A 27,848-nucleotide genomic window follows, 5' to 3' on the forward strand; every position below is an offset into this window, starting at 1 on the left:
AACATGTTTGATTTTCTGTTTTTTAAAAACAAAAAATAGGTATCAAAATTTTTGTTTTTTAAAAACAAGAAAACCAATAATAATTTATAGACTACGAAACAAAGATTCGAATGATTAAGTTAAGTAGTCTTTTCACTTACAATATTCTTTTTTTTAGAAACAATAAATGAAAACGTTGCCAAAAAGATTATAAAGTTTCACTGTATTTTAAATATTTTAGTCCTTTTTCCTTTTGGATCTTACCATTTAAATTTTAAGTTTCCAAGAAGAGAATAATTGAAATGGGTGACCAAGTTGTTATCATATTAATTTATAAATATGATAAATTAGTTCTCGATGTATTATATTGATATATCATTTTTTGATCATTAATAAATTATATTATTGATGTATATATACCATTTATGAGATAAATTATATTTACTGGTATATCATAAAGTATATTATTAATATATTGTTTCTGCTAGAGGAAGGTTAAGTTTAACATTAATTGGCACTTATCTCTACCTAAAAGTTGTGAGTTCGAAATTGTTTTTAATATCATTGATGGAGTATAAATATATTATTAATATATCATTTTAATATTATTGATAAAAGGTATATAGTGTAAAATCAAATAATAATATAGCAAATGGCCTTCTAACATTTAAAAATAAAAATCTATAAAAATCTTAAGGATTAAAAAAATGAACATTTGTGAATTTTTTTTTTCAGAAAAGAAAAAACCTGTGAAGCTTCTTTCTCGGTTCTCTGTATTTGTTCAACCTAAAAATATACACAACACAATGACCTGAAAAATCTACAGTATAATCCTTCGTCACTGCCACGCCATTCTATACCCCTCCGCCGTCTGAATTCCGAACCATCTCTGCGATAGCAATTTCAACCGATCATCTCTGATCTCGCAGAACTTCCGCGGCCACTCCTCCGGCTCCACGGCGGCGTTCCCCAGCCCCGGCGCCCGGTCCTTTGACCTCGGATTCGCCGAATCTTTCCAATCCACGACGTACGCCGAAACTCGCCGCCGGAACTTTATCCGAAACTCCGGCCACGCCTGGTACTTGTAGTGATTCACCACCGCCTCATCCAGCCTCATCTGCCTCGATCGAAACTCACTCTTCAATCGAAAATGATGAATCACATTCAGCAGCGACGGATCCACCGCCTCCAATAGCACAATCGATTTATGCCTTTCTTCTATTTTTCTTCGGCAATTGTAGCCCTGCGTCACGCCCTCCGCAGGATGCGAGAGACGATTCGACGGACCGTAATCGTTGCACATGATCGAGACCATCCCGATTCCGTTGTTCTCCGACGGAAGCAGAGATTTCAGCATCGATTTCGACGGCGACAGCGAGTTGAGCCACGACGGAGAGAAGACGAATTCGTCGACATCGACGAACATCATCCACTCGCAAGAACTCTTCGCGTACAGAACGCTGTGGGAGAATCCGGCCTCCTGCGTCTTCGGCCAAATCCAGAACACGATTTCGATGTCGTAGCCTTGAAGATTCAGTTCCTTCACGACGGATGACATGTCTTCGTCGCTCCCGTTGTCGTACAGAATGAACTTCTCCACGCCGATTCTGGAGTGGTACATCACCCACTCCTTGAGGAATTTCGCGACGTTATAAACCATCGTGCACGCGCAGAGCGTTGATTTCGTTTGATTCGATCGTACGGCAGCACGATTGCCGCGTGGCGTGTAGTACGCGACGGACGGCACCAGGACGCTCGTCTTTTTCCCGTCGTTCACGTTCAGAATCTCCAGAGTGATTTTGATTTTCTCGTCTTCTCGTGAATTCAACGCCGTCAAATTCGGATGGCGACATCGGAATACCTCCTGTACGGAGCTCGTGACGGTGGTTTTAACGGCGCCGTCGCCGAACACGCATTTCAAATCAGCCGGCGGCCGGTTCGCGCCCTGGCGATGGTTCACGCCTTTCACGAATAAAACGACGTCGTCCTCTGTGGAGAGAGCTTCGTAAGCGAAAAATGTCCACCTCATCAATTCCGGAGCCGGAGAAGAAAACTCCTTCTCCGGCGACTTGGTGAGGACCGGCTGCAGGAAGGGGCGGAGACGGCGGACGCTCTCCGGCATAACGCACTTAAACGAAGGCCGATCAGGGAAAGCCAAGCTCCCGGAGTAATTAGCCGGAGATGTAGCGTTGTTCTGAAACAAACAGAGGTAGTCCCGCAGAGAATCGGGCGAAGACAGCGGCGATTGCGTTTCAATTGTAGCAATCAGAAGAACCTCCCAATCCGGGAGTAGCAGCGAAGCCGTAGCGATAGGATCGAGAATCGAGGAAACGCGGCGAGTGCGGTGGGTGAGCTCTTCGTGGACGGCGTAGTGAACGACGGAGTTGGCGGCGGGGAGAAGCTTGGAGGAGGAGGAGGAGGAGGAGGGGAAGGTTGTTCTGCGGGAGAGATGGAGGGAGAAGAAGGCGAAGAAGAGAATAAGGAGCAGGGAGAAGAGGAGCGTGGAATTAGGCCTCCGCCGCATGGTTTCAGAGGGGAATTGGAAGGACGACGGAGATGAAGTTGAAAAGAAGATTAATGGGAATTAAGGACATTAATGGCGGAAAGGGAGAACCATGGAATGAAATTCAGAATTAATTAATTAATTAATTAATTAAGGGAAATTGAGGATTTTTCTTGTGATTTCCAAACAGGGGGATTTGGGATTGGAGGGAAGTGGGCGGTGATGGGGGATTGCGTCACAGGCGGCGGGGTCAGGGTGGAGTTTTAGTTTTTGGTCTGAAAGGACTGTGAGGGAGTTATATACGAGGGAGGGCAGTACACGTGGAAGTCAACGATAGGTGGTCGCGTTTGCCTGCTGGGTTTTTCCAATATTGACCCACTCTCCCCACATGGAATTAAAATCAGTGATTTTTTAAGTAAATAAGGGAATTAAATCAATGATTAATGGGGGAATGAATGTGGGGATCAGAAAACTATAAATGCTATAGAGATAGTAAAAGAAATTTCATTGAATTGTGAAATGGTGCTAATAAAAATCATATTCTATACTAAATTTTTAAGCATCCTCGTCTTCTTCCTAATGTTTTAATTTATAAACTTTTCATAAAAGATTATTTTAATCTTTTTATTTTGTATTAATTTATCCAGTTAATAGTTTTTTTTATTTCCATAGTTAGTCTCCGATTTTTAAGAAGATAAGTAATGTTTTGTTGAACTTTTGGGAGGTAAATTAAATTAGATTAAATGAATGGAGAAGTGGGAATTAAATACAAATTAACTTTGTTTAATTAAGGGATAAATATGGAGTGGGGCCATAGAGAAAATGAAGGGTAAATAAGAAATTTAGAATAGCGTGTGGCGTGGACAAAGTTGACTCGTAAAGTTTAGGAGCAAGCAGGAAGCTACAAAGCGAATAAGATTAGTTAGCCAGAAGACTGAAATACCCCCGTGTTGAACAAGGCGATTTTGACCTTACTGCCTATGAACAGAACCCAAAACTTATTGGGCAATCCACCCAGTTACTATCGGGCTATTTTCGTAAATTAACAAAATAAATATTGTGCTATTTCACTGTAATTCTGATACTTCAGAAAATAAAAAATATATATTATATTCACACGTTATGTGTAAGCATAAAGACTTCTTAAACAAGCTTTTATATTTTATTTTAAAATTATTTTTAAGAATTTTATTTGATGACTTGTAGGATTAAAGTTACCTTGCATATATACAAATGATTGGTTGTGAGTCCGGATTTCAGATTTAGTCTAAACTTTTAAGATCATGTCTAATAAATTAACCGTAAAATTTATGGACCTATCAGATACAAAATTATAAGATTTGTGACATTTCAATTTTGTGTTTAATAGATCTATCAATTTTAGAGTTTTTCAAATATAAAAATGATATATTAGATAAAAAAATTGATAGTTTATGAAAGATAGGGATTCATATTCGACACAAAATTAAAAGTTTAAAGACTTATTATATAATTTTTAAAATTCACGTGCCTATGTTAGATACACTCTGACGTTCTTGTTGTTTATGTTTCTTCATATTTTTAATAAAGAAAAATAGAATCACATGATCGCCAACAACCATGAATTCAATAATGCAAAATAGTATTTTACTTATATTTTTGAACAAACTAGAAACAGAATAAGAAACAACAAACTTATTTTTGCTGTTTCCAAAATTTTTGTTGATGTTAAATTTTGCTAAGAACCGATGGTTGGCCACGTCTTCACCCGAACGAGCTAATAAGGAGCAAGAGAAAACCTACAAAGAAGGAACAAACATTCCAAAGCACAAGTTAGTCCGAGTTCGAGCTAAATAGGCCAGTCTCAGACAAAATTGCATACCTGATCATTGAGAGGGGTGGGTGACTTTTATAGGCGGATGGGGAGAGACCAGTTTGCTATGGTCATTTTGACAAGCAGTTAGGCAACTACGGGTTGTTGGGTCATAGGTCGATAATAGTGAAGTTTGGAGACGTGTCTTTACGAAGATCATCATAGTTGGCTGAGCTTCAAGGTCGACGTCTAACCTTTTCGAGGCTACCTCTGGTTTGGCCGACCTATTTTGTATACTACTTTAATCAAGTTTGACATTCAGCCACTAGGATGAGCTATTCATCCTTGCCTATAGATGAGCACAATAACTCAACTGACCTATGGATAAGCTTAACAGCTCGGTCATTCAATCTTTCAAGATGATCTATTCTTGTCTTGCCACATGGTAGGTTATATTTTTCCCACAATAATGTTGATGTAATTTTAAGAATGTTTCTAAAAAATAAAAATAAATCATAAATAGTTGTTAAATACTTAGATTTTTTAATCAAATGAAAATTGAGTAACGAAAATCGATAAATTCTTTAGAGATTAAACTAATACTAATTTTAACCAAGAAAAAATAACTCTGCAGAAACAAAACACCCTAGACGGGAAAAGAAGGAAATGGTTATTTAAATATATTTTATAATAATAAAAAAAAACTAGCTGTGGAAAAATGTTGCAAATAAGTCGTCACCTCAAGGTCAATATTGTCAAAAAAAAAAAAATATCGTCGTGTTAGATTAATTGGCTATCGTATATCTCAATCTTGTCGTCACGACGGGGAAAGGTTCAAATGATAAGTTTTGAAATATCTACACCATTATAGAGGCGAGTGGAGAATTGTTTTTGGAATTGGGACAATAATATTTTCTAACAAATTTAAGTAAATTTCTAAACTAATATTTATCTAAAATTAAGAAAAGAAAAAACCTTTAAAGTTGATTGTAATTAATATTTGTAATAAATTTTCTACTAAATTATTTGAGTATGAAAATAAAAAATTATTATCATCTTATGTCCATCATTTACGTATAAACAGAAGTCAATATACAATAGTTTAAGGGGTTGGACTCCCCTCAACTTCTAAACGCTTAGTATTAGTACTAAATAACAGACTTAATTTTTTAAAAATCATGTGTTCGTCACATTAAGAGCCTTAGTCCTCTTAGCCATGATTTGAATCTTATTTCATGATTTTTTTCTTTTTCTAATTTCTACTTATTATATATTATAAAAATTTAATTATTTAACAAATATATATATTTCTCAATCTGCCAGTTTCACCGTTGACTTTAGGTTAAGTTGGTCTCGTCATTCAGGCAATTCCCTTATCCATCGATCACACGAGTACGCATCCACTGCTCAAAAGTGAAAAAGGTTTTAGAAGCTTTGTCCTTATCTATGATTCACTGGCATGTAAAAATATTTTTTGCTTTATTAAAAATATTAATGATGTTAAACTATACAAAGTTTTATAAAATATTTTGCATTATATTTAGAATGTTTTTTTAATTGTTCATAGCGAACATAATAATTGTACGTAAAATGTCAAATTTCAAATCTCAATTCGTAATTCTTTACTTTTAGTTGTGTTTTTAAAAATAAAATTGATCGATAGTTTTATTTTTGCATATTTTAAAAACATTTTTAAAAATTCTTTTTCTTTTTTTAATTTCTGATGTAGGAGGGCTTAGACGTCGACATCTATATTCCTTTTGGCCCCAGCCACCCAAGTTAATTGAGACCGAAAACAAAAATAATTATCAAACAAATTATAACTAATAATACCCGTAACTTGAGTTAGAATATATGTAAGACAAAAAGAGAAATTTGATATATATTTTTTTAACATATTTATCAGTTGGAAGCATGAGGAACAAATACTACAATTTTGTTTTGGTTTTCTTCTAAAAAAAGCTTAATTTACTGGGAAAAAGAAAAAAAAAATCCAAACCTCATAGGTTCCCACGATCGTACATAAAGATGTATTTATTCCCCTATTAACTTTATGCCTTTCTCAAGAAATCCAAGTTCTTATTATATTTATGCTTTAATTGCCTAGTAAGATACCACTCACATGGTAACTTCATTTTTTTTATATATATATACACATGCATATTATTAGCTACTTATAGTTATATATGTAAAAAAAATCATATTATTTATTTAGGTTATAGATTTAATTCATCTCAAACGTATTTCAATTATATATCATCGACCAAAATGCAAGGAGTTAATTAAAATCTCTATCTTTATGTATTTTTTTAGGTTAAAATACTAGTTTGGTCCTTGTACTTTGAGCTCTGGTTCATTTTAGTCGTCATATTTTTAAAATGTTCGTTTTGGTCCATGTACTTTCTACTTTGCTTCATTTTGGTCCCTGTATTTTGAAAATGTTTATTTTGGTCTCTGTACTTTTAAACAGTGACCATTTTGGTTCCTTCATTTTATTTTAAATCTCATTTTTTCTATCACAATTTCAACACCACATTATAATTAATATATTTCTTACAATGTAAACATTACTTTATACTAAATTGTTTCCGTTATGTGTAAATTTGTGTTAAAACCTTGCAATAATGGACTTAAAATGATGACTTTTTAAAAGTACAGGGATCAAAATGAACATTTTCAAAGTACATGGACTAAAATGAATCAAAGTTAAAAGTATAGGGATCAAAATGAATATATTCAAAGTACATGGACTAAAATGAATCGAGGCTAAAAGTATAGGGACCAACATAGTATTTTAACCTTTTTTTATCTCAAATATATATATTTATTTATTTATTGTACAAACAATTCAAATATTGTTTCTCATTTATTTATAATGTAATGTTGTAAAAATAAACTATTTCAAAGTTTAAATTATTTTCTTAAAATAAAATTTAAAAATTAGGAGTTACTTAAACGTGAGTTTTATGTATCTAATAAGTCTAACTTAAACCATGTATTAATTAAATTAAATTTATAAACTTTTTTTAGTTCAACACTTAGTTTGCAATTAAATTTTATAAACTTGTTTGCATTGATTTGAGTTTAGATAATAATAAGATATAAAAAGTGAAAAATATTCATGTATGATCACATGTATATCTTGAAAATGTAATATTCTTCACTAAGGTTGTGTCAACTCACTAGACTCACTAGACTTATTAAGAACTTATAAACAATCAATATGTCAACATAATTCAGTAGTTAAAACTATACTCCTATTTGGTAGGTTTAAGCTTCATAATTTATTTGTTAACATGAGTTTCTTGTTCAGCAATAATTAGTATATGTTTTTGATAAAGAGGGGTTTGAATCCCCAAAAAGTCTAAAATGCATGGTGTTTTTCATTTTGAATAAAGGAAAATAGGCACTTTTGATTTGATTTTATTTTATTGAAAAAAAGAAAAAGAAATGTATTGGATAATAATTTGTTATTTATTTATTATTATTTTTTGAGAAAGAAAAAACTTCACAGTTAATAAGAACCAAAATAGCCACATGGCCTATGCCATAAAAAACTCCCCTTTTCAGCGGGTAAACTCAGTCAAAGGAGGTCAAAGTGAACATATTTCTACCATAATTGACATTTATCTTCAATTAAGAAATTGAATTTTGATCGCTTAAAATATTAGGAAATTCCAATAATTGTTTTAATTATTAATTAAAAAAAATGTTTATTTTTATTTGAATATTTTAGTGACAATTTTTTTTAATAAATTCACATTACATTATTCAATTTTTTATATAATAAAATAAAATAATTATTTTAATAATAAAATTATAAACGAATTTATACTAGGATGTTTTTTGAGTCAAACCGATTCAGAATTATTCCAATGTCTGATTATTTATTTGATTTGTCCCAAAAAAATTTTGTGAATTACCCGTGGAAAGAGATTTTACTAGCAAAAAAGCTTTCAACGGGCAGCCCTTTGTTTTTCCAAATATTTTTGAGTTCGATCCCCCCACCTCATATTATACTAAGGGAAAAAAACCGACTCAACCAAGGAGGAAAAATCTCTAATATTCCACACTAGAGAGGAATTATATTAACAGACCTAGCATAAGAAACCATACAAAATTGATTTTCACATGCACAAAATGAGACAAATACAATATTTGAACTCATCGACGATAATAGTTTCATTTCTACCATCCATCTTACCATTTAAAAGCAGGGTAGCTTGAGAAAAACCAGATTCAATAATGATTCGTGAAGTTCTAATTCTCGAGCTAGAAAGATACTTTCTTTGATTACCATCAATTCAGTGATGAGAGATTTGATACTCAAGAATCTGGATACACTTTATATTAATTTAAATTCCTCTGATTCCAAACCATTCTTTTGTTATATTTATATTTTTAATATTTATGTATTTGAAAAAAAAAATTAAAAATCTAAAAAATAAAAAAACTTGATTTTAGAACCAACAAAATCAAGTAAGAAAAACACTTTATGTTTCTAAAAAACAAAAAATAAAAAGCTGGAATGCATAATCAAACGACTAACCAAAAGGCAAAAAACTCAACAAATAACTACCCAAGTTAAATTCAACTTTTACCAGTTAGGTTAATTGATGAGCTTTTAAAACTAAATCTGGGTTAACTGAACAAACCCAACTTTAATTACTAATTAAAAAATATTATTTTTTACTTACAGGAGGGGGAAAAGATCAAATAATTGTATGTATAATAGCAACCCAAAAAAATATTTATTTGATAGTGCTCGAGAAAAAAGGCTAAATATATATATTTTAGTTATTTTCCAATTTGATCTATATTATTGTTTTAGAAAATTTAATCTAATCCCTCATGTTTTCCCTATTTTTTAATTTAATTCATTTTTCTGTAAAATTTTAATTTAATTCCCGTGGGTAAATGCTAGACTTGACTAGTGATAACTTACCTAATATGCTTTCTTAGACCACAATTTTTAGATGATAGAAAATGTTATCAAAATAAAAAGTTTAAAATTTCTACCAACTTCTTTAAAATTTTGAGGAGGAATTAAATATTTATTCTCTCAAATGAATTTTTTCCTATCTAAATTTCTGTCCTATTGTATTATATAAATTTATCCTTAGTCAATTTTAACATCTACGGACGACTAAATTTAACGATATTAAAATATGAGAGTAAATTGATTTTTTAAAGATTAAATAAAATTAAAAAATATTGAAATATTAATAACTAATATATATATATATATATATATATTAAAAAAAGAAGTAAATATATTTAAGAGTTGGCAAACCGTAAGGCATTCATTCATTTGGTCAATATCCAAGGTGTAACGTGCAACACTACACAGACTTTCCTTTAATATAAATTTTCCAAAGCAACATTAAATATTTTTTTATTTTTATTATTATTGTCAATATTTTATATTTTATAATATAAAGATTTGCATAATAACAACTGTTTCCTATTTGTGATGGCCAAACGGCAAACACGACTGGACCTCACAAGTTCTTTCTATTTATTTATTAAAAAAATTGAATTATTGTAGAGTTGGCGTAAGAAAGATATCAATCATAATTTTCTCAGCCAATCATATTTTTCCATGTACCCCGAAATTATATTTAATTGATTATATCTATTTATTTTAATAAAAAGTTTAGTTGATTTTTCATAATCTGTCACGTTTAATATTTCAATTGTGATTTGAACCCCGACTAGAAAGCAACTCGTCGCCTAAAAAAAGACCAAAAAATTCGGCAAATCACAGTCCTTCTAACTAAAATAATCGTTGTACTAAAAAAAATATTAATAAAGTAATCCTCGCTTTAATGTTTTAACGCAAAAAATGAATAGTTCTTTTTCCTAACATACTTGTATACACTGTATTTGATCCGACTTATTTTTATTTTTAATTTTAATTTATATTATTGTATTTTACTTTATTGAGTTTTATTTTAATTAAAGAATAACGTAGGTTTACTTTATTATTAGTTTTAATATAAAGTTTAAATTAACTAAAATTAAAATGTTTAATTTTATTAATAAGAAAATAAAAAATGGTTTGTTTAGATTTTGTTTTATTATTAAAATAAAAAATAGATAAATAAAATAATTTGTTTTTAAGTAAATAATTTTATTTTAAAAAGATTTTGTTTTAATTAAATAAGTATTTTATTTTAATAAAACCTGTTTTTCCTCTTGGATTTTTTCCTCGTAAAAGGCACGTACGTGATCTTCTCTCCTTTTACTCCCCTTATTTTTTTTTTAATGTGGCCTCCTCTCCCTTCCCTTCCCTTTCTTCTCCTCCCTCTTTTTCTCTCTTCTCTTGCCTTTTTTTTCTTTTTTACCGTTATCTTTAAGTGTATTTAAAGAAGAATGTAGTGGAGAGGTGGAGGAAGAGAGAAAACCCAGAGAGGAGAAAAAATCAAATCATTCATTTCCTTTTTGTTTTTTTTTACCATTATCTTCTCCTCTTCTTCACCTACACCGGCAACCACGATCAACTCCGGCAGTGGCGCAAATTAATTTCGGCGAACCCGTTCAGATATACACCTCATCGACCCGCAACATTTCGGGAACCTCTGTTTAAAACTGTCTAGGTGAGAAGGTGAGAAGGTGAGTTCGGAAATAGAAAAAAGGGAACTTTTAGGTTTAAACAAACGTTGTTTTGGAAAGAGAGTTTTTTTTTTTAATAAAGTTTTTTTTTAAAGAACAAAGATTTTTTTTAAAAGGAAAGAAAATAAAAGATTTTGAAAATTTAAATTTTTATTTAAAATAGTAAGATTTGTTTTCTTCTTTCCAGTATGATTTTTTTAAAGATCTTGTTTTACGTTTTAAATAATATTTTTAAAAAGTAAGTAAAGATTTGTTATTTAAGTTTTGGAAAGAGTGAATAAGATTTCTTTTAAAACCAATTTGATTTTAAATAGGAGATTTTTTTTTAAACGAATTTCAAATCCCTAAAATAAAAGGTTTTTTTTTTAAATTTTCGTTAATATTTTTTTTATTTCTTTTTAATACAAATTTTGAAAATAAACTTTCTTGTTTAAAAAGACTTTAAATAACATATCTTAGTGTATGATATAGTGGCAAAAGCATTGGGTATTGACACCCAAGTTCAATTCTTTAGGTGTACTTCAAAATGGTTCAAGTGCGAATCCTTATGGGTCTCAAACTAAATTTTATTTCATTTTTTTAATCATTTTTTTAAAATAATTATTCGGAAGCTCTAATGACGGAAATTTGGACTTTCCAATATTATCGAGGTGATAATTTACTTTTCTAATGGTCTTTGCGCCACCCATACTTGTTGGTTCATATTTTATTGAACCAATAAATATGAGACATTTAAAATCAAACATAGAGTATTTTTCTATTTGGACCAAATATAATAGGATAATTTTCGACAAAATATGGTACCGTTTTCGAACGGTGTCGTAGGGTGCTAATACCTTCCCTATGCTCAACCGACTCCCGAACCAAAATTCTGTTTTCGTAGACCAAGTTTTTTTTAAATAGGTGACCAATCACACATTGTAGATGATTGGTGGCGACTCCAAACCCTAATCTCGAAAGAGAGCCGTTAGGGGATGACGTCGGCCGCTCCGCGTCGCGATGACGTTGCGACAATACTATCAAATTTAAATTTGATACTATAAGTGCACGAAATATTCTATCGATGTTGAGTTTGTAGCTTTGTAAAAAATGTTGGCTCGTTTTCACCTACATACTATATATAGTTCAATGATAAAAATATCGATTTTTTTTACTTTGGATGTTCAAATCTTCACACCTCTATATTTATTGTTAGAAAAATATATATATATCAAAGCTGACTATTTGTATTATTATTTTTTTTTGGCTTGTGGAAGGGGTGTCTTTCATCAAACTTATAAGATATGTCAATACATATACGTTAGCAATGTATGAGTTCAAATTCATGTTTTCACAATTTTTTGTTTTGAATATATTGTTGTAACTTGTTGGAGCGAGGGTTTAAGAAAGCAAGGTGTTAAGGGAATAATTTTGGCATACCTTCAACGTATATGCAATATGAACTCTAATTTCTTAGAAAGCTAATATGTTAGCTATATAGAGTAGTTTGACCATTCACAATTACTATGGAGAAATATTTGATATTTATTTCAAGTCTTGCAAGAAGAGCCATCTTTTGGGCCTTGTTTGTTGGGTTTAGCAGTTACTTCATGTTTTATGTACTACTATAATAGTTTGTTTATGTAAGGAGTTGATGTATATTTGAATATAGTTTGTTTATGTTAGATATGAATACCTCATTTATGTATATATAACTTACTATATATGAATACTTTGTTTATGTATAAGGTCGATGTACTTCTACATATGTTTTTGTATCTGAAATATGTCTTAATTGATAGGTAGTAGGAATAGTTGTGGAAAGATACTTCTTTAAAGAACATTCTTTGACAAGTTAATTCAATTATTATATGGAAAAATGACATTGTTTCAATAGTTATAACAGTTAAAAGATACTATAAACAATTCTAAAGGTCAACAAACTATGTTTTGTGACAAAAAAAAAATCTTTGAAAATCGTTTTGTGAGAATTAAAAAATGTCATTGTCGAAATTCTCTTGACATTTCAAAACTCTTGTCCAAAACATGTCATTATTAATTATACCATGACAATTTTAAGTTGTCGTTATACATTTTTTCGTAATAGGTATAGAATGTGTGGTTAAATATTTCATGTCAATGTTCAATTGTTGTTATAAAAATTGTTGTAAGGTCTAGTAAATGTTGTTAAAATAACTTTTATGACAATTATAAACTATCGTCAATGCATTTTTGTTGATCAAAGAACACAATATTTGCTTCATTCAGTGATTGTTATAAACTATCATCAAATTAGTAATTTGTGATATTTTTAAATTGTGGTGGATAATCGATTCATGAGAATTTAATTTTTAGATGTCGTTGTAATTGTATTAATGACAATTTTTCAATAACTGTGACATTTTCCTTTTCCTCGATGGTTTAATCCATGACAGTTATATTACTATCACAAATTATGTTAAGCCGGAATTTGTAGTAGCGTCTAATGGTGCGTATTAATTCACTGGGAAAGGAAGTATGATCTTCTACTCGGTTATATTTTCCGACATTGTCTTGTGTTTTGCATATGCATGGATTATGGAGTGGTTTTGATGTGTCTTAATTCATTAGAAAAGGAAGTAGAATCTTCTACTTTTATATTTTTTTGACATTTTCTCGTGTTTACCTATGAATTGGGTTGCCAAACAAAGGGTCATTTTCTAAATTATGACCGTATGAATACTTAAAAAATTTGATACAAATGGTGTGTCAACAAAGTGGATGCTGACATGACACTCTAACAATATACAAAATTATGTAACATGGCAAATCATAAGTACCATGTGGCATATTCGGCAAATCAAATAAGGAATGACGGTATGGGTTCATGAGGCAATGATTAGATTGATGAGCATAAGAGAATTTTTTTTGGTACTACAGTTTACTCATTCCATTCACATTTTGACGCTTCATCAATTAACACATATACTGATTAAGGTGAAATTCACTTAAAGAACACGTCATCAATATTTCGACCAAAAAGCCACATGTACGAATCGCGCAAGGTGGGAGTTCAACTCACATAATAAAATTGCGAAACTGAATTAAGTTCGAATTGAATCTTAATGTTGGAATGGTGAATTTGAATTCTTTACACCAAACGGTGGCAGGGGTTTTTACGGAACTTCAACTTAATCAATAACCGAAATTCCATTAATGAAGTAAAAAAAAAGAGGGTGTGGATAACTTGTATATTACTTTTGATAACCTTTTCTTTATTATTTCACCATCTCTTGTTATAACTCTATAAATACCCTTAAGTTAAAGGGGGAATGTATACGCGATATTTGAGATTAAAAATTTAATTTACTTATGATTACCCCACATCCGGTATTGACAAAATCTTTGGAGTGTTAACTCCTTTTTCAGGGTTTTATCTTCTAGTGTTCTTGGAGATCTTATTATTTTTTATTGAACATTTTTCGTTAAAAATATATATATCTATATTTAATGATCTTACGTTATTATTATTAAATATTATTATGATATGATAGAAGATAAATAAAAGTAGTATGAAAATATTTTTAGTACTTGGAAAATTCTTTTTATCCTGGTGGCTAATTAACTCAACTGAACAAGTCTTTCATATGTTTCAAAATATTTTTTGGAAAAAATACTTTAATACTAGTCTATGAGTTTGGGAAAAATACCTTAATACTAATCTATAAGTTTTGAGTTTTATTTCTCATTGTTAAATGTGTTTCAAAATCATACATTTTGCCCTTAAAAGTTTTAGTACTGCTCTATTTTATTCCAGTAACTAATTTTTTATTAACTTTTTTAACAAAAAAAAAATAAAATTATGTGGCTTTTCAAATTCTTTTTTTTTTTCATGATGAGACAATTTAAAAAAAAACGAAATAATAAAAATTATTATTCTTCTCTCTCCCCCTTTTCCCGCCATGTTTGGCATGACCTCTCCCCCACTAAAAATTTATAACTTAAATCACATCATTTATGTTTCATAAAATAATAATAGTGATAATTTTATAATTTTGATTATTTTGATTATTTTTATTTTGTGCTGTGTTTATTTTATGTAAATCCTAAGACTTGTTAATGTAATCTTGAACATTATTTAGTCGACATACGAGATGATTATTCAAGAAGTAACTTAAAATGTCTAATAGTATATGGACATGGTATGATACCCTATCTTTGTAACACTAGGAATGTTAACGGGGCGGGGTCGGGAGCCATCCATGTCCCCGCTTCATTGGGGATTTCTTTTCCTGGATCTTTGTCTCATCCCCAAAATTTTGAGGGTAGGGATGGGACGGAGAGGAACCCGTCCCCAATATACATACATACATATATATATATATATATATATATATATATATATATATGGGCTATTACTAGCCCATACATACATATATTTATTATTAGGGATTAGTACATAGATGGTCTATTTAGGAGTCCTAATTACATAAAATGATTGAAAGATCTAGAATTTACACTTTTGTCTAAAATAATTCCCAAAATAGATGGTACCTGTCGCAACGTCATCGCGACGCGGAGCGGCCGACGTCATCCCTTGACGGGTACCTTTCGAGATTAGGGTTTGGAGTCGCCACCAATCATCTACAAGGTGTGATTGGTCACCTATTTAAGAAAAACTTGGTCTATGAAAACAAAATTTTGGTTCGGGAGTCGGTTGAGCGTAGGGCAGGTGTTAGCACCCTACGACACCTGTTCGAAAACGGTACCATATTTTGTCGAGAATTATCCTTTTATATTTGGTCCAAAAGGAAAAAAATACTTTTGTGTTTGATTTTAAATGTCCCAAACTTATTGGTTCATATTTTATCACAAAATGTGAACCAACAAGCATGAGTGGCGCAAAAAACCATTAGAAAAACAAATTATCACCTCGAGAATATTGGAAAGTCCCAATTTCCGTCATTAGAGCATCCGAAATAATTATTTAAAAAAGTGATTAAAAATGAAATAAAATTTAATTTGAGACCCACAAGGATTCGAACTTCAACCATGAATATTATATTATTACCTAAGTGTCTTTCCAATGTGCCAACACCTTACAATGTAACTTAAAATTCTTTTTTATAATTCAAACTTTTTATTTTTGAATTTTGTTTTAAAAAAAATTAAACGAAAATCCTTTATTTAGAAAGAAGAAAAAAAATTATTTAAAATGATTATTTGGTAAAAACAATGAAAAAAAAAGATGAAATAAAAATAAAAAATCTTTTTAAGGTAAACATGAAGACTAGAACTTGTAAATGAATGACAACACTAAATGCTTTTGCCACTATGCCATACACTAAGATATGTTATTAAAAGTCTTTTTAAATAAGAAAGTTATCTTCGAAATTTGTATTAAAATATATATATATATATATATATATATATATTATTTTAGGGATTTGAAATTCGTTTAAGACTATTTTATTTATATATAAAAAAAATCATATAACCAAACTTATTTAAAATAAACTCCTATTCAATTTTTTCAAAACCTTATTTAATAATTATTTCATTTTAAAAAGCAAATAGTACTTTGTATTTTTAAAAGCAAAATTTGTTTCCTCTTAAAATCTCTTATTTACTTTCCTAAAAAATTTATTTTAAAAGAAAACTTTTTTCCATCTTAGTTAAAATAAACTCTTATTCGATTTTGTTTCAAAACCTTTTATAAAAATTTTGGTTTGGTTTACTGGTAAAAGAAAAAACAAACAAACATTTTCCAAAATCATTTTTGTTTATTAACAAAAAATAAAAAAAAACACCTCATTTACTCACTTAAGCTACTTCAATCACCGGAATGGAGGTCGCAGAAGTGCTAGTTGTCGCTACACCAAGATGGGTCGTTGGAGTTTGTGTTCTTCCTGCCAGGTCCAGCTATGTCGTCGCTGGAAGTCCCATTGTGTCAGTCGCTGCAAGTTGGAGACAATGGCTAGAAAGAAACCCAGCGCCACCAAGAGATTGGAACAAAGGGAGGTTTGGGAATTTGGTACAAAAAGAATGAAAGTGATGGAATTGAGTGATTTTATGAGATGGGTATGCTTATGATTTCACCCAACTTTTCTTCTCTGCCCCTTATGAAACCAAAGAGACCCTCCTTATATAGGGGAAGATGTGAGCCAAAATAGGAAGTAAAATTGATTTTGAGAAAAAACAGGGAGAAGAAGGAAACTTACTCCCTTTTACTTGACCATTTAAACAATAACTAAATAATAAATAATAATAATAATAATAAACAAATTCCTTTTTTTTTTAAAAAAAATATAACCTACTTTAATATTTAATTCAATTAAAACATTACATTAAAACTTTATGATAAAGTAAACTTAGGATAATTTAAACCAAAACAATTAAAATACCACTTAAAAAAGTAATGATAAAAAATAAAAATAAATAGATAAATAACAAAAATTAAGCCGAACGAAATACGGTGTCTACAGCTTGCCCCACTTTGTGTATCCTTGCAGAACTAAAAGGGTAGACAAAGGCAAAAGACAAAGTACTGGGAAGACGAGATTTTAAAAGGCTAGAATGACGAACCTTGCTTGACAAGCTTGATAGGCTTGACCACAATCTTTGATCGGGTTTGATTTAACCAACAGAAAACTAAAAGGCAACGAACCTGGCTTGACACGGGCTTCAACCACGATTTTTGATTGGGTTCAATTTAACCAACAGAAAACTAAAAGGCAACGGACCTGACTTGACACAGGCTTCAACCACGATTTTTGATCGGGTTCGATTTAACCAACAGAAAACTAAAAGGCAACAGACCTGGCTTGACACAGGCTTCGACCACGATTTATCGGGTTCGATTTAACCAACAAAAAACTAAATGGAAACGGACCTGGCTTGACACAGGCTTCGACCACGATCTTTGATCGAGTTCGATTTAACCAACAGAAAACTAAAAGGAAACGTACCTGGCTTGACACAGGCTTCGACCACGATCTTTGATCGGGTTCGATTTAACCAACAAAAAAGTAAAAGAAAACGGACCTGGCTTGACACAGGCTTCGACCACGATCTATCGGGTTCGATTTAACCAAAAAAACCTAAAAGGAAACAGACCTGGCTTGACACAGGCTTCGACCACAATCTTTGATCGGGTTCGATTTAACAACAGAAAACTAAAAGAAAACGGACCTGACTTGACACAGGCTTCGACCACGATCTTTGATCAGGTTTGATTTAACCAACAAAAAATTAAAAGAAAATGGACCTGGCTTGACACAGGCTTCGACCACGATCTATCGGGTTCGATTTAACCAAAAAAACTAAAAGGAAACGAACCTGACTTGACATAGGCTTTGACCACGATCTTTGATCGGGTTCGATTTAACAAACAGAAAAGTAAAAGAAAACAGACTTGGCTTGACAAAAAAGGCTTCGACCACGATCTTTGATCGGGTTCGATTTAACCAATAGAAAACTAAAAGGCTTGCTTGAGCAAGAATGAACTGTCATGAAATTCTCTACCATAGGGCTTTGAGATTTTTTCAATGAAAATGCATGAAATGATGCATGAAACGATGTGTGAAATGTGAGTTTGACGCATGATAATAACAGGAAAATTTTCTTGGATGCCAAAATAGAGTGAATTCACTTGCTTTCATAAAAACTTGGGATTGTTCAGATAGCTCGATCATCGCATTTTGCTTTCTTTCGAAAATCCTTTTAACTGGATCGAGAGTACCTAGAACAAATGGGGCAACGACTTTGCCCCTGATAACTTTGTAATGTCATATTTTCCCAATGTTCCAGAGAACAAAATGTCCCTAAGGCTTCCTGTGCTCTTATGTTTGATTTCGAGTAACACATAGCCTTGGAGACGTGAATATAAAAGCTACCGTCCTTCGTATATAGAAAGAGACGAATGGAGACCAGACTTTATAAATGACAAGGGACACACATCTCAAAGATGTGGTTCAAATTTGTCGGCTATAATAGAGAATGGATACACAAAACTGCCTTTCAAGCATAATACTGAGATCAAAGTGAAATTTTTCGAAATACATCAGAAACTATGCATAATATTTTCGAACATGATCTGAGTTGACTGGATTTAAAAATTCACTGCCATCCATGTTGGCCAGAACCAGTGCTCGTCCGGAGAAAGCCTTTTTCACCACAAATGGTTCTTCATAATTCGGGGTCCATTTGCCTCGATGATCTTTCTGTAATGGGAGAATTCTTTTTAGAACTAAATCTCTCTCTCTAAACCTTCTTGGGCGCACCTTCTTGTCATAGGCCTTCATCATTCTTCTTTGATAAAGTTGTCCTCTGCATAATGCCATCAACCTCTTTTCTTCTACAAAGTTTAGCTACTCATAACGCCTTTGGACCCACTCAGCCTCTTGTAACTTAGCTTCCATGATAACTCTCAATGATGGAATTTCTACTTCAATAGGGAGAACAGCTTCCATACCATAAACTAATGAAAATGGCGTTGCCCCAGTTGAAGTACGGACTGAGGTGCTGTAACCATGTAAGGCAAACGGAAGCATTTCATGCCAGTCTCTATAAGTTACCGTTATCTTTTCAATTATTCTTTTTATGTTTTTTTTTTGCGGCTTACACTGCACCATTCATCTTAGGTCGATAAGGGGTTGAGTTGAGATGCTTGATCTTAAGCTGCTCACAGAGCTCACTCATCAATTTGTTGTTCAAATTCCTTGCATTATCAGGAAATTATGCTTTTAGGAAGACAGTAACGACAAATAATTTCTTTCTTGGACTACAACTCCTTTTGTCACATCTCGGTAAGAAGTTGCTTCTTACCAGAACAAGATGAAAAGGTCAAGACAGAAGTTAGTATATGTGATCCTATAATTGAGTTTCCAAATGAAGATGAAGTTGTTGGAACTCAAATTGTTTCTTTCGCGGTAATACATATAGATATTCTTTATATTTAGCACATTTTATAACGATTATATGGATATTAATATGTTAAATTCAGGTACGTGCCGATCAACCTCTTATTGAGGAAATAACAGAAGAAGTAATGATGGATAACGTGGAGGATCAAAGAGGGAAAAGGAAAAAGATAGAGGAATATGAGGTATATATTCTTTATATTTAGCACAATTAATCGCCATTATATGCATATTAATATGTTATCTTCAGGTGTCTGTCGATCAACCTCATATTGTGGAAATAACAGAAGAAGAAGTAGTACTCGATAGTGTGGATCGAAGAGGGAAAATGAAAGAGAGAGAGAGAGGAATATGAGGTATTAAAACCTTATTATTAGTATAATTTCTTTAACTAGTAGTATAATTTGAATTTGGAATAATGCAAGATGATGATATCCCAATAATTGAAAGGTTGAAAAAAATTAAAAAAGAGTGTGCCAGGATTTAAGGGGAAGAAGAAAGAAGATGATATGACAACCAAAAAGGTGATGATGGTAATTCTTTTTTTTTTCTTTTGGTAGAAGTACATTTTTTAGTGAAATTGATTATCTTAATCTTTATTGAATTACAGAATGTTAAAAAACCAAGACGCGAAGATATGAGGAGAAAAGAGAAATATGATAAAGGCAAATTTATTGGTCAGAACCGGGCAGATGTGTATGGGGTATGTATTATATATCCATGTACTGTATTGTTATTTTCAATATATCATGTGCATGTAATTACATTTAGGCTTATATCATGTTCAGAAGGCTCTATTGTTACTTCCGAGGTATAAATGGTTAAATAGAACCAAACTTCAAATATACTCAAAATTAGAAGTGCTGGAGAATATTAAGGACATACTTTCAAAAAAAATATCTAGGAAAATTTAGAAATACATGTTTTGGAAGCTTCTTAGATGTAAAGATAAAAAAAATATCCACTACAATTAGTTAGCCACATAATTAGGAGACAATGCAGCCCTTGCCCAGAAGATGGAATTAATTTCAACTTTGAGAGCAAAGTGGTTCATTTTGGATTACAAGAATTTGAGGATATTACTGGACTTAAATGTGATGAACTACCTTCTGTGGACTTCAAAAAACTGAGTGGGAGATTCTTGACTAAATATTTCAACAATTCAACAATTCTTTTGAAGAGGGCAACAATAAGTACCTTTTTTAATTCAATGGATGTAGTAAAGAAGAAGGATAGGGTTAGGATGACACAACTATTTTTGTTGGCAAATTTCTTGGGAAAACAACCAGCAGTCGGAATTGAGGTGGAATATATCAAGCTTCTTGTTGACACCGAACAATTTGAGAACTACCCGTGGGGGCGTGTTTGCTATAACTTAACAATCGACTCTATAAAGAAAGCGATTAAAAACCCTGATACATCAGTTGTGGGACACTCTAGAATGTCGTTAGCATTGGTTATTTGGGCATACGAATGCATACCATTGCTTTCTTCAGTGGAAATTAAATATGTCAAACACATATCTACTGATATACCACTAATGATAAACTGGGTGGCTACATCACAACCGGAATGGTGGGATATAGCGATTAAAGTTTTCGAGAATGAGGAGGTATTATTTATTTCTTTATTTTTAATAGCGATTAGTTTTATTTTCAATGTGTGTGTATATATATATATATTGATGACTATATTACTGATATGTTAATTTTAATGCAGTTCGAGTTTGAAAATATGTTCGAAGAAGATGAGAATACACCAATTACAGGTAAAAAAAGAGTTTTGGGGGAAGGTGAACCATTGAATAGGAATTCATCGAGTTTTCGATCGAATGAATGCTATACAACTCCACTTTTTGAAGAGTTTAAAGAAATGGTGTTAAGTAGCCTCGATAACATGAATTGCAAAACCAATATACTCTTTTCTGATATTGAAAGTGTTAAACGACTGGTGAATGATAGATTAAATGTTATTAGAAAGGAGGATGGAGATGGTGATGGGAGTGGGAGTGGGAGTGGAAGGGATGGTAACAACGATTGTAATAAGGGCGATGATAAACATGGAGAAAATTCGATAGAATATCAACCAAAGGACGATGGATCAAGGGACAGTACAGCTACAACTAAGAGTGATAATGATGGAGATCGCAATAACGTGAGTATCTAAAATTAATGTATCGTATATGTGTAAATTATGCTTAATTTTTATAATCTGTGAAGGACATGTGTAATGCTATTTACTATGTTTTACATTTTGCAAGGAACTCGGAATTAAAGAAACTGAAGAAGATTTAATGCAAGATGAGTTCATATGCACAACATTTTAAAATGAGGTTGATAGGATAGAAGAGGCTTGTCAAAAAAAGGTTTGCTTGTATTATTTTGATAGTATTAATCTTGATTAGTGGCTCATTCAATGATACTCTATGTTACTTTGTTATAATTTGATTCGTCAAGGACAAGGAGAACATCGACCAAAATGATATTAATTCGGAGGGAGAAATGTACGTCCATGCTGTAAGTATTGGATTTATTATTTCAGGATAACTAATATAACGTTTTGTCTGGTCTAACCAATGTATATGGATATAGTTGTATATAATATATATTATATTGAGAATTATATACTGGTCTATCCCTTTATCATTTGTCAGTGACTGTTGGATTGTGACGTCATTTAACCCAGGCCATGTTAGTATACAAACTCTTTAACTTCTCGTGCTTGTGTTGTCATCTGATTTCGCTAACTTTGATTAAGTCATATTGCTTGAGCTTTGTTTGTTCTATAGTTTATTCAGCCGAACTTTGCTTTGTCTGTGAGATGTGACATACAATTTTTGATAGTTACATCTAGTATATAATTATTGAAGTCTAAGAATCAAAATGATGATGAATTCTTAACAGTGTCAACTATTTCTTTTGATACACAAAATTGAAGTTTGATAGAGCTAAACTCTTAAGCAAGATTGTTGCCGATGTCTGTGGGGAGTGAGCAACTGAAATAACGTGTAATCAACATATTAATATAATTGTACCATGTAACATCTTAATACTGGTTCTATTGTTGCCATCCAAGGATATTTGGCGTATATGAGGCTATATTTTATATGTAACATAAAGTTATATTAACATGTAGTTGAGAGGAACAGGTCCGTTCAAGAAATGGGGAATGGAGATATGAAGAAATTAAAGAAAGATCCTGAAGTCGAACCATTGAGACGAACAAAACGTAGAGTGGTGATGCCTTCTAAGGTGAATAGATCACCGTACACTACAAAGTTCGATTCAACAGAAGATTGTAAATATAAGCTACCAAGCGTGGAAGATTTTGAGGCTCCAACTTTCAACTTGTTATCACAACTTTAAGTTTCGACTTTATGTAATGGAATTGATTATTTAAATTTTTGTGATAGTTATTATGTACTTTTTGGTTAGATGTATTCCATATGACTTAGAGATTTGATATATTGAAGCTTTCTTTTGTGGAGAATACTAAGTTAGTAATCATTTGATAAACTTTAGACACTCTTGAGTGATATATCAATATCTACAATGGTTGTACAAGAATATTTCTTATAGTGTTCATACATGGATATATCAACATGTAGTTGTCAACTTATGAAATTATGAAATTACTTGACTATCAATATCTCCAATGGTTGTACAGAGATATATCTTATAGTGTTCATACAGGAATATATGAATATGTATTTGTCAGCTTATGAAATTATGAAATTACTTGATATAATATCTCCAATGATTGTACAGGGATATATCTTATAGTGTTCATACAGGAATATATCAAAATGTATTTGTCAACTTATGAAATTATGAAATTACTTGACTATCAATATCTCTGATGGTTGTACAAGTATATATCTTATAGTGTTTATAAAGGGATTTATCAACATGTAGTTATTAACTTATGAAATTATGAAATTACTTGACTATCAATATCTCCAATAGTTGTCCAGGGATATATCTTATAGTATTTATATAGGAATATATTAACATGTAGTTGTCAACTTAAGTACCAATATATTAAAATGTAATAATATATAAATTGTAGTTTGACATGGAATAGAATTATAATAGAACATAAATTAAAAACAGTAACATGAAATTGTTTAAAGTGCAAAAAATACAATAAGCAAGAAAAAACATATAAATCAATGTCTAACTATTGCATAAGGGAAAATTTGCACGACTTCCTGTTGTGACCATATCTTCCACAACGACTGCATTTAACACGTTTTTTAAATTCCAATGCTCACGGAATTCTCAACTTCTTTGGTCTACCAGCAGAACGTTTCACATTGGACGACAACATCTTTATCATCTTCACATCTTCTGGGATATTCCAACGTGACTGATGACCTAATGAGTGTATACTTCCACTGTACGTGGAACGTAAATAGTTGTTCGAATAGTAGTAGGAGACGTAACCTTTTGTAGGTAAATGTTTCTGAGTCAGTACAGCGCATGCATGTGAACAAGGTATTTTAACAATATCCCACTGACGACAAGAACAACTTCTTTTTTGAAGTGTTACCTCAAACTGTCTATGATTATCAATTACTTGATAAATATCGTTACTGACAGCATAAACCTAAAAAACATTTGAAAGATAACGAAAATCAGTTATTTATTATTTAAGAGTCCAAACATATACATCTACTAAATTAATTAAACAGAAAACATGTACTAATAAATCATGGGTATTAATAAATTTAATGTAATGATGCTTATGAAAGCTTACTTGCATTGTACGACCAGCTGAAATTTGTTCTCTCAACTTACTTTCAGCACTTTTCGTGAATTCAGTAATTTGAAAATCAGCATCGTCCTGACACTCATAGAACCACCTCTACAACATCATCCGCACGACTTCAAACATGGAAGTAATTGGTAATTCTCTTGCAGCTTTCATGACATCATTTATACTTTTTGAAATGTTGGTTATCATAAAATTGTATCTTGACGAAAGAGAATAAGCACACGACCATTTAGAGAAACCTATGCCCGACAACTCCTCGTGTATGCCTCGTACAGTAGAATCTAAAAGGCGCATGTTATGTTCAAAATCCTCAACATTGTATGCTTTGGTACATGGGAAGAATAATTTATCAGAAACTTTCTCCTTGTACTTCAACTTTAAATTCTTGAAGAGATGGTACGAGCATATGCAATGACAAATAGTAGTGAAAACCTTCTCAGTTGATTTTACTATACTCTTGTGCCGATCGGAGACAATTACAATGTCTTGACGAGCACCTATACACGGTTTTAGCTGTTCAAAAAACCAAACCCATGAAGCGTCATTCTCAGAATCGACAACACAAAACTTCAAAAGGAATATCTGATCATTTGTGTATAAAGTGCAAGCTGATAACAAAGTGTCACCGTACTTATTCTTCATTGAAGTTCCATCAACTGAAATAACAGGTCGACAATATTCCCAGCCATCGATCGAATACGACAAAGCCATAAAAAGGTGCTGAAACCTTCCATGATTGTCAACTTTAAAATCGCAAAATGAACCTACAACATTATGTATAGAGTAGATTATATAATATATTACTCTAACGAAGATATATATTGAAAATACGTGAATAGAATCATCCCTGGATTTTTCACCTTAATCATGTGACAAAACGAAGGAACTAATGCGTAAGACTCCTCAAGAGATCCCTTAATTTCTTTAATTGCAGATTCTCTTGCACGCCATGCTTTTTGATAATTGATACTAATACCGAGTTCTCTAAGCACATGGGGTATAACATCTTTAACACGAAGCAAATCTGTATCGGACATGTTAATCCTATCCTTAATAAACTCCTTGATAATAGAAAAAGTTGTTTGTCTATGATCGTTAAGAACTATTTCAAGAAAACATGTATGTTCTTGTACAAATTTCTTTACTATTCAAATCTCACTACCTTGGTCCCCAAACTTGGAAGCATGAAGATACCACTGGCAATTGTCCATAAAGCAACGGATAATGAGTACATCACGATTTGATTTGATAGTCCTAAATTGAAAGTTATCTCTTATAGTCACAGACCGCAAAGCATTCAGTAAATTTTTCTTTCCACAAAACTTGTCATTCAATTCAATGTGGAAATTCCCCGAAATATTGGCAACATCAATCGAGTGATGAAATTGGCCAATTTATGGTATACCATTGTCTATCGAACTTGAAGTATTAATAGGCATGCGGTCTAATACGTTAGAAAGACAATTTCTACAATCAACGACTAAACTACAACATTGAACGACACCATTAAAAATGATGTTGTATAACCGATACACATCCTTGTCATCTGATATTTTCATGTCATTCTTAATAAACTGAGTGGTTCCAATGCAAGAAAAGACATCAGGATAATCAGAACTATCTACCAATCCCAATTGTTCCATTATATCTTCCACGTAATTATCTCTGTCGTTCCAAAACCCACTATGAAACATGCTCACGGTAACAGAAGTGCTACCTACATGACATTTATAAAAGTACATTTACTTACGTGGGTATAAATTATTTACTACTTAATAGGCGTTTATACATAATGTTAATAGTAGATTTCAAGAGTACAAGTATATTATATACCCATCTATGTACTAATCCCTATCTTATAATAACGAAACAACATGAACATAATTTATATCCATATATATAAATAGCTAAACTGTAATTTAAAACAAAATAATAATAGGAAATGTAGTAATAACGTTAAAACTATGATATTAACCTGTAATCATAAGAAATAATAAAACCATGTAATTGCTTATGACGTGAATGACAGTGGAAAAAACTGAATTCAGGTTTTTGCTTGGCAGTGGTGTGCAAACAGCATACTATGTTTTTTTTTTTTTTTTTGAAAAAGTGCGAATGTGAGAAGAGTGTAGAAAATTTAGATTACCATTTTGAAACATTGTAGCACGGTGCACCATAGCAGAAATCGAAGGGAAAGTGTTCGTAGCACCGTAGTAGTGATGGAAGATTAGCTTGGCAGTGAACGAAGAAGAAAATCGGAAGAAAAAACGGAATAGCTTGGTAGTGAACGAAGAAGAAAATCTGAAACAATGGGGATGATAAGATTTGAATATTTTTTTAATTAATAATATTGGTAAATAAAGCAAATCAATCTTTTTTTTAGGGATTTGGATGAGAGAATTAAGGAATTTGAATTGACAATTAATATAGGGTCCACATTTATTAAAGGATTGTGATATTAATTTATGGAAATAACAAATTTATATTTCAAAAAATCAAAATTCCTTAATAAATGAAAATGCAATAAGTAGGGGTCAATTCAGAATTAAATTAAAATCCTACCTGCAGAAATCTAAAAGTGTAAATTTATAAAAATTTAGACATTTATGTAAATAAGTTTTTAAAACAGCCATCCGAAGATATTTTCTCTAGGGATTAGTACATTGATGGCTATTTAAAGATCCTAATTACATAAAATGATGAAATATATAGAATTTATAATTTTGTTATGAAACAACCTTATTTAAGATGACACCCATCACCTAAATTACTAAAATATCCTTTTGTATCTACACATTAATATTAAATAATTTTTAAAATCCATAATTGATTAATTGGAAGGTTATAATTTGAATCCCATAATATTTGCTTGATGATACTTTCCAAAACCTCCAAAAATATCCCTAAATTCCTCAAATTCGAAAACCTCCAAAAATATCCCCAAATCCCCAAATTCGAAAATAGTGACCGTCTGCTTACTCCGTCCGCCTATTCCGTCTCCGAGGTTTGTATTGGTTCTTGTCTTCTTTTCCTGTTGTCGTGTTTGTTCTTCCGCCTGCTTGCTCCGTCTCCGATGATTCACCTCCATTCGTCTGCTTCATCCGTCTCTGATGATTCACCTCCATTCGTCTGCTTCATCCGTATCCGAGGTTTCGTATCTGTCACGGAGTAGTTTTAGTCCTTCCTTTTCCGTCGCCGAGCAACGTTTCCATCGTCGTCTTTCAACGTTTCATGTGTCGAGGAGTGCGTTCCCTCGTCTCCGATCCCCCCTCCGTTTATCCCAATCTTAAGGTTTGCATCCCAA

General features: G+C 31.8%; 1 protein-coding gene across 1 annotated transcript; it reads right to left on the reverse strand.

The window, feature by feature from the left end:
- Positions 1-560: 560 nt before the first annotated feature.
- LOC148209825 (glycosyltransferase family protein (DUF23)) lies at positions 561-2,732 on the reverse strand. The gene has a single exon (XM_088126873.1). It carries the CDS (start codon positions 2,501-2,503, stop codon positions 818-820), a length of 1,686 nt encoding a protein of 561 aa, XP_087982999.1. The 5' UTR covers positions 2,504-2,732; the 3' UTR covers positions 561-817.
- Between the last annotated feature and the right edge of the window lie 25,116 nt (positions 2,733-27,848).

Source organism: Momordica charantia (assembly GCF_013281855.1).
Source record: "Momordica charantia cultivar OHB3-1 chromosome 8 unlocalized genomic scaffold, Mcharantia_2.0 BLBB01000008.1, whole genome shotgun sequence".
Lineage (NCBI taxonomy): Eukaryota > Viridiplantae > Streptophyta > Magnoliopsida > Cucurbitales > Cucurbitaceae > Momordica > Momordica charantia.

Bases quoted from the DNA above. Each gene is read 5' to 3' on its own strand.
- LOC148209825 (XM_088126873.1), bottom strand. From the start codon at position 2,503: ATGCGGCGGAGGCCTAATTCCACGCTCCTCTTCTCCCTGCTCCTTATT.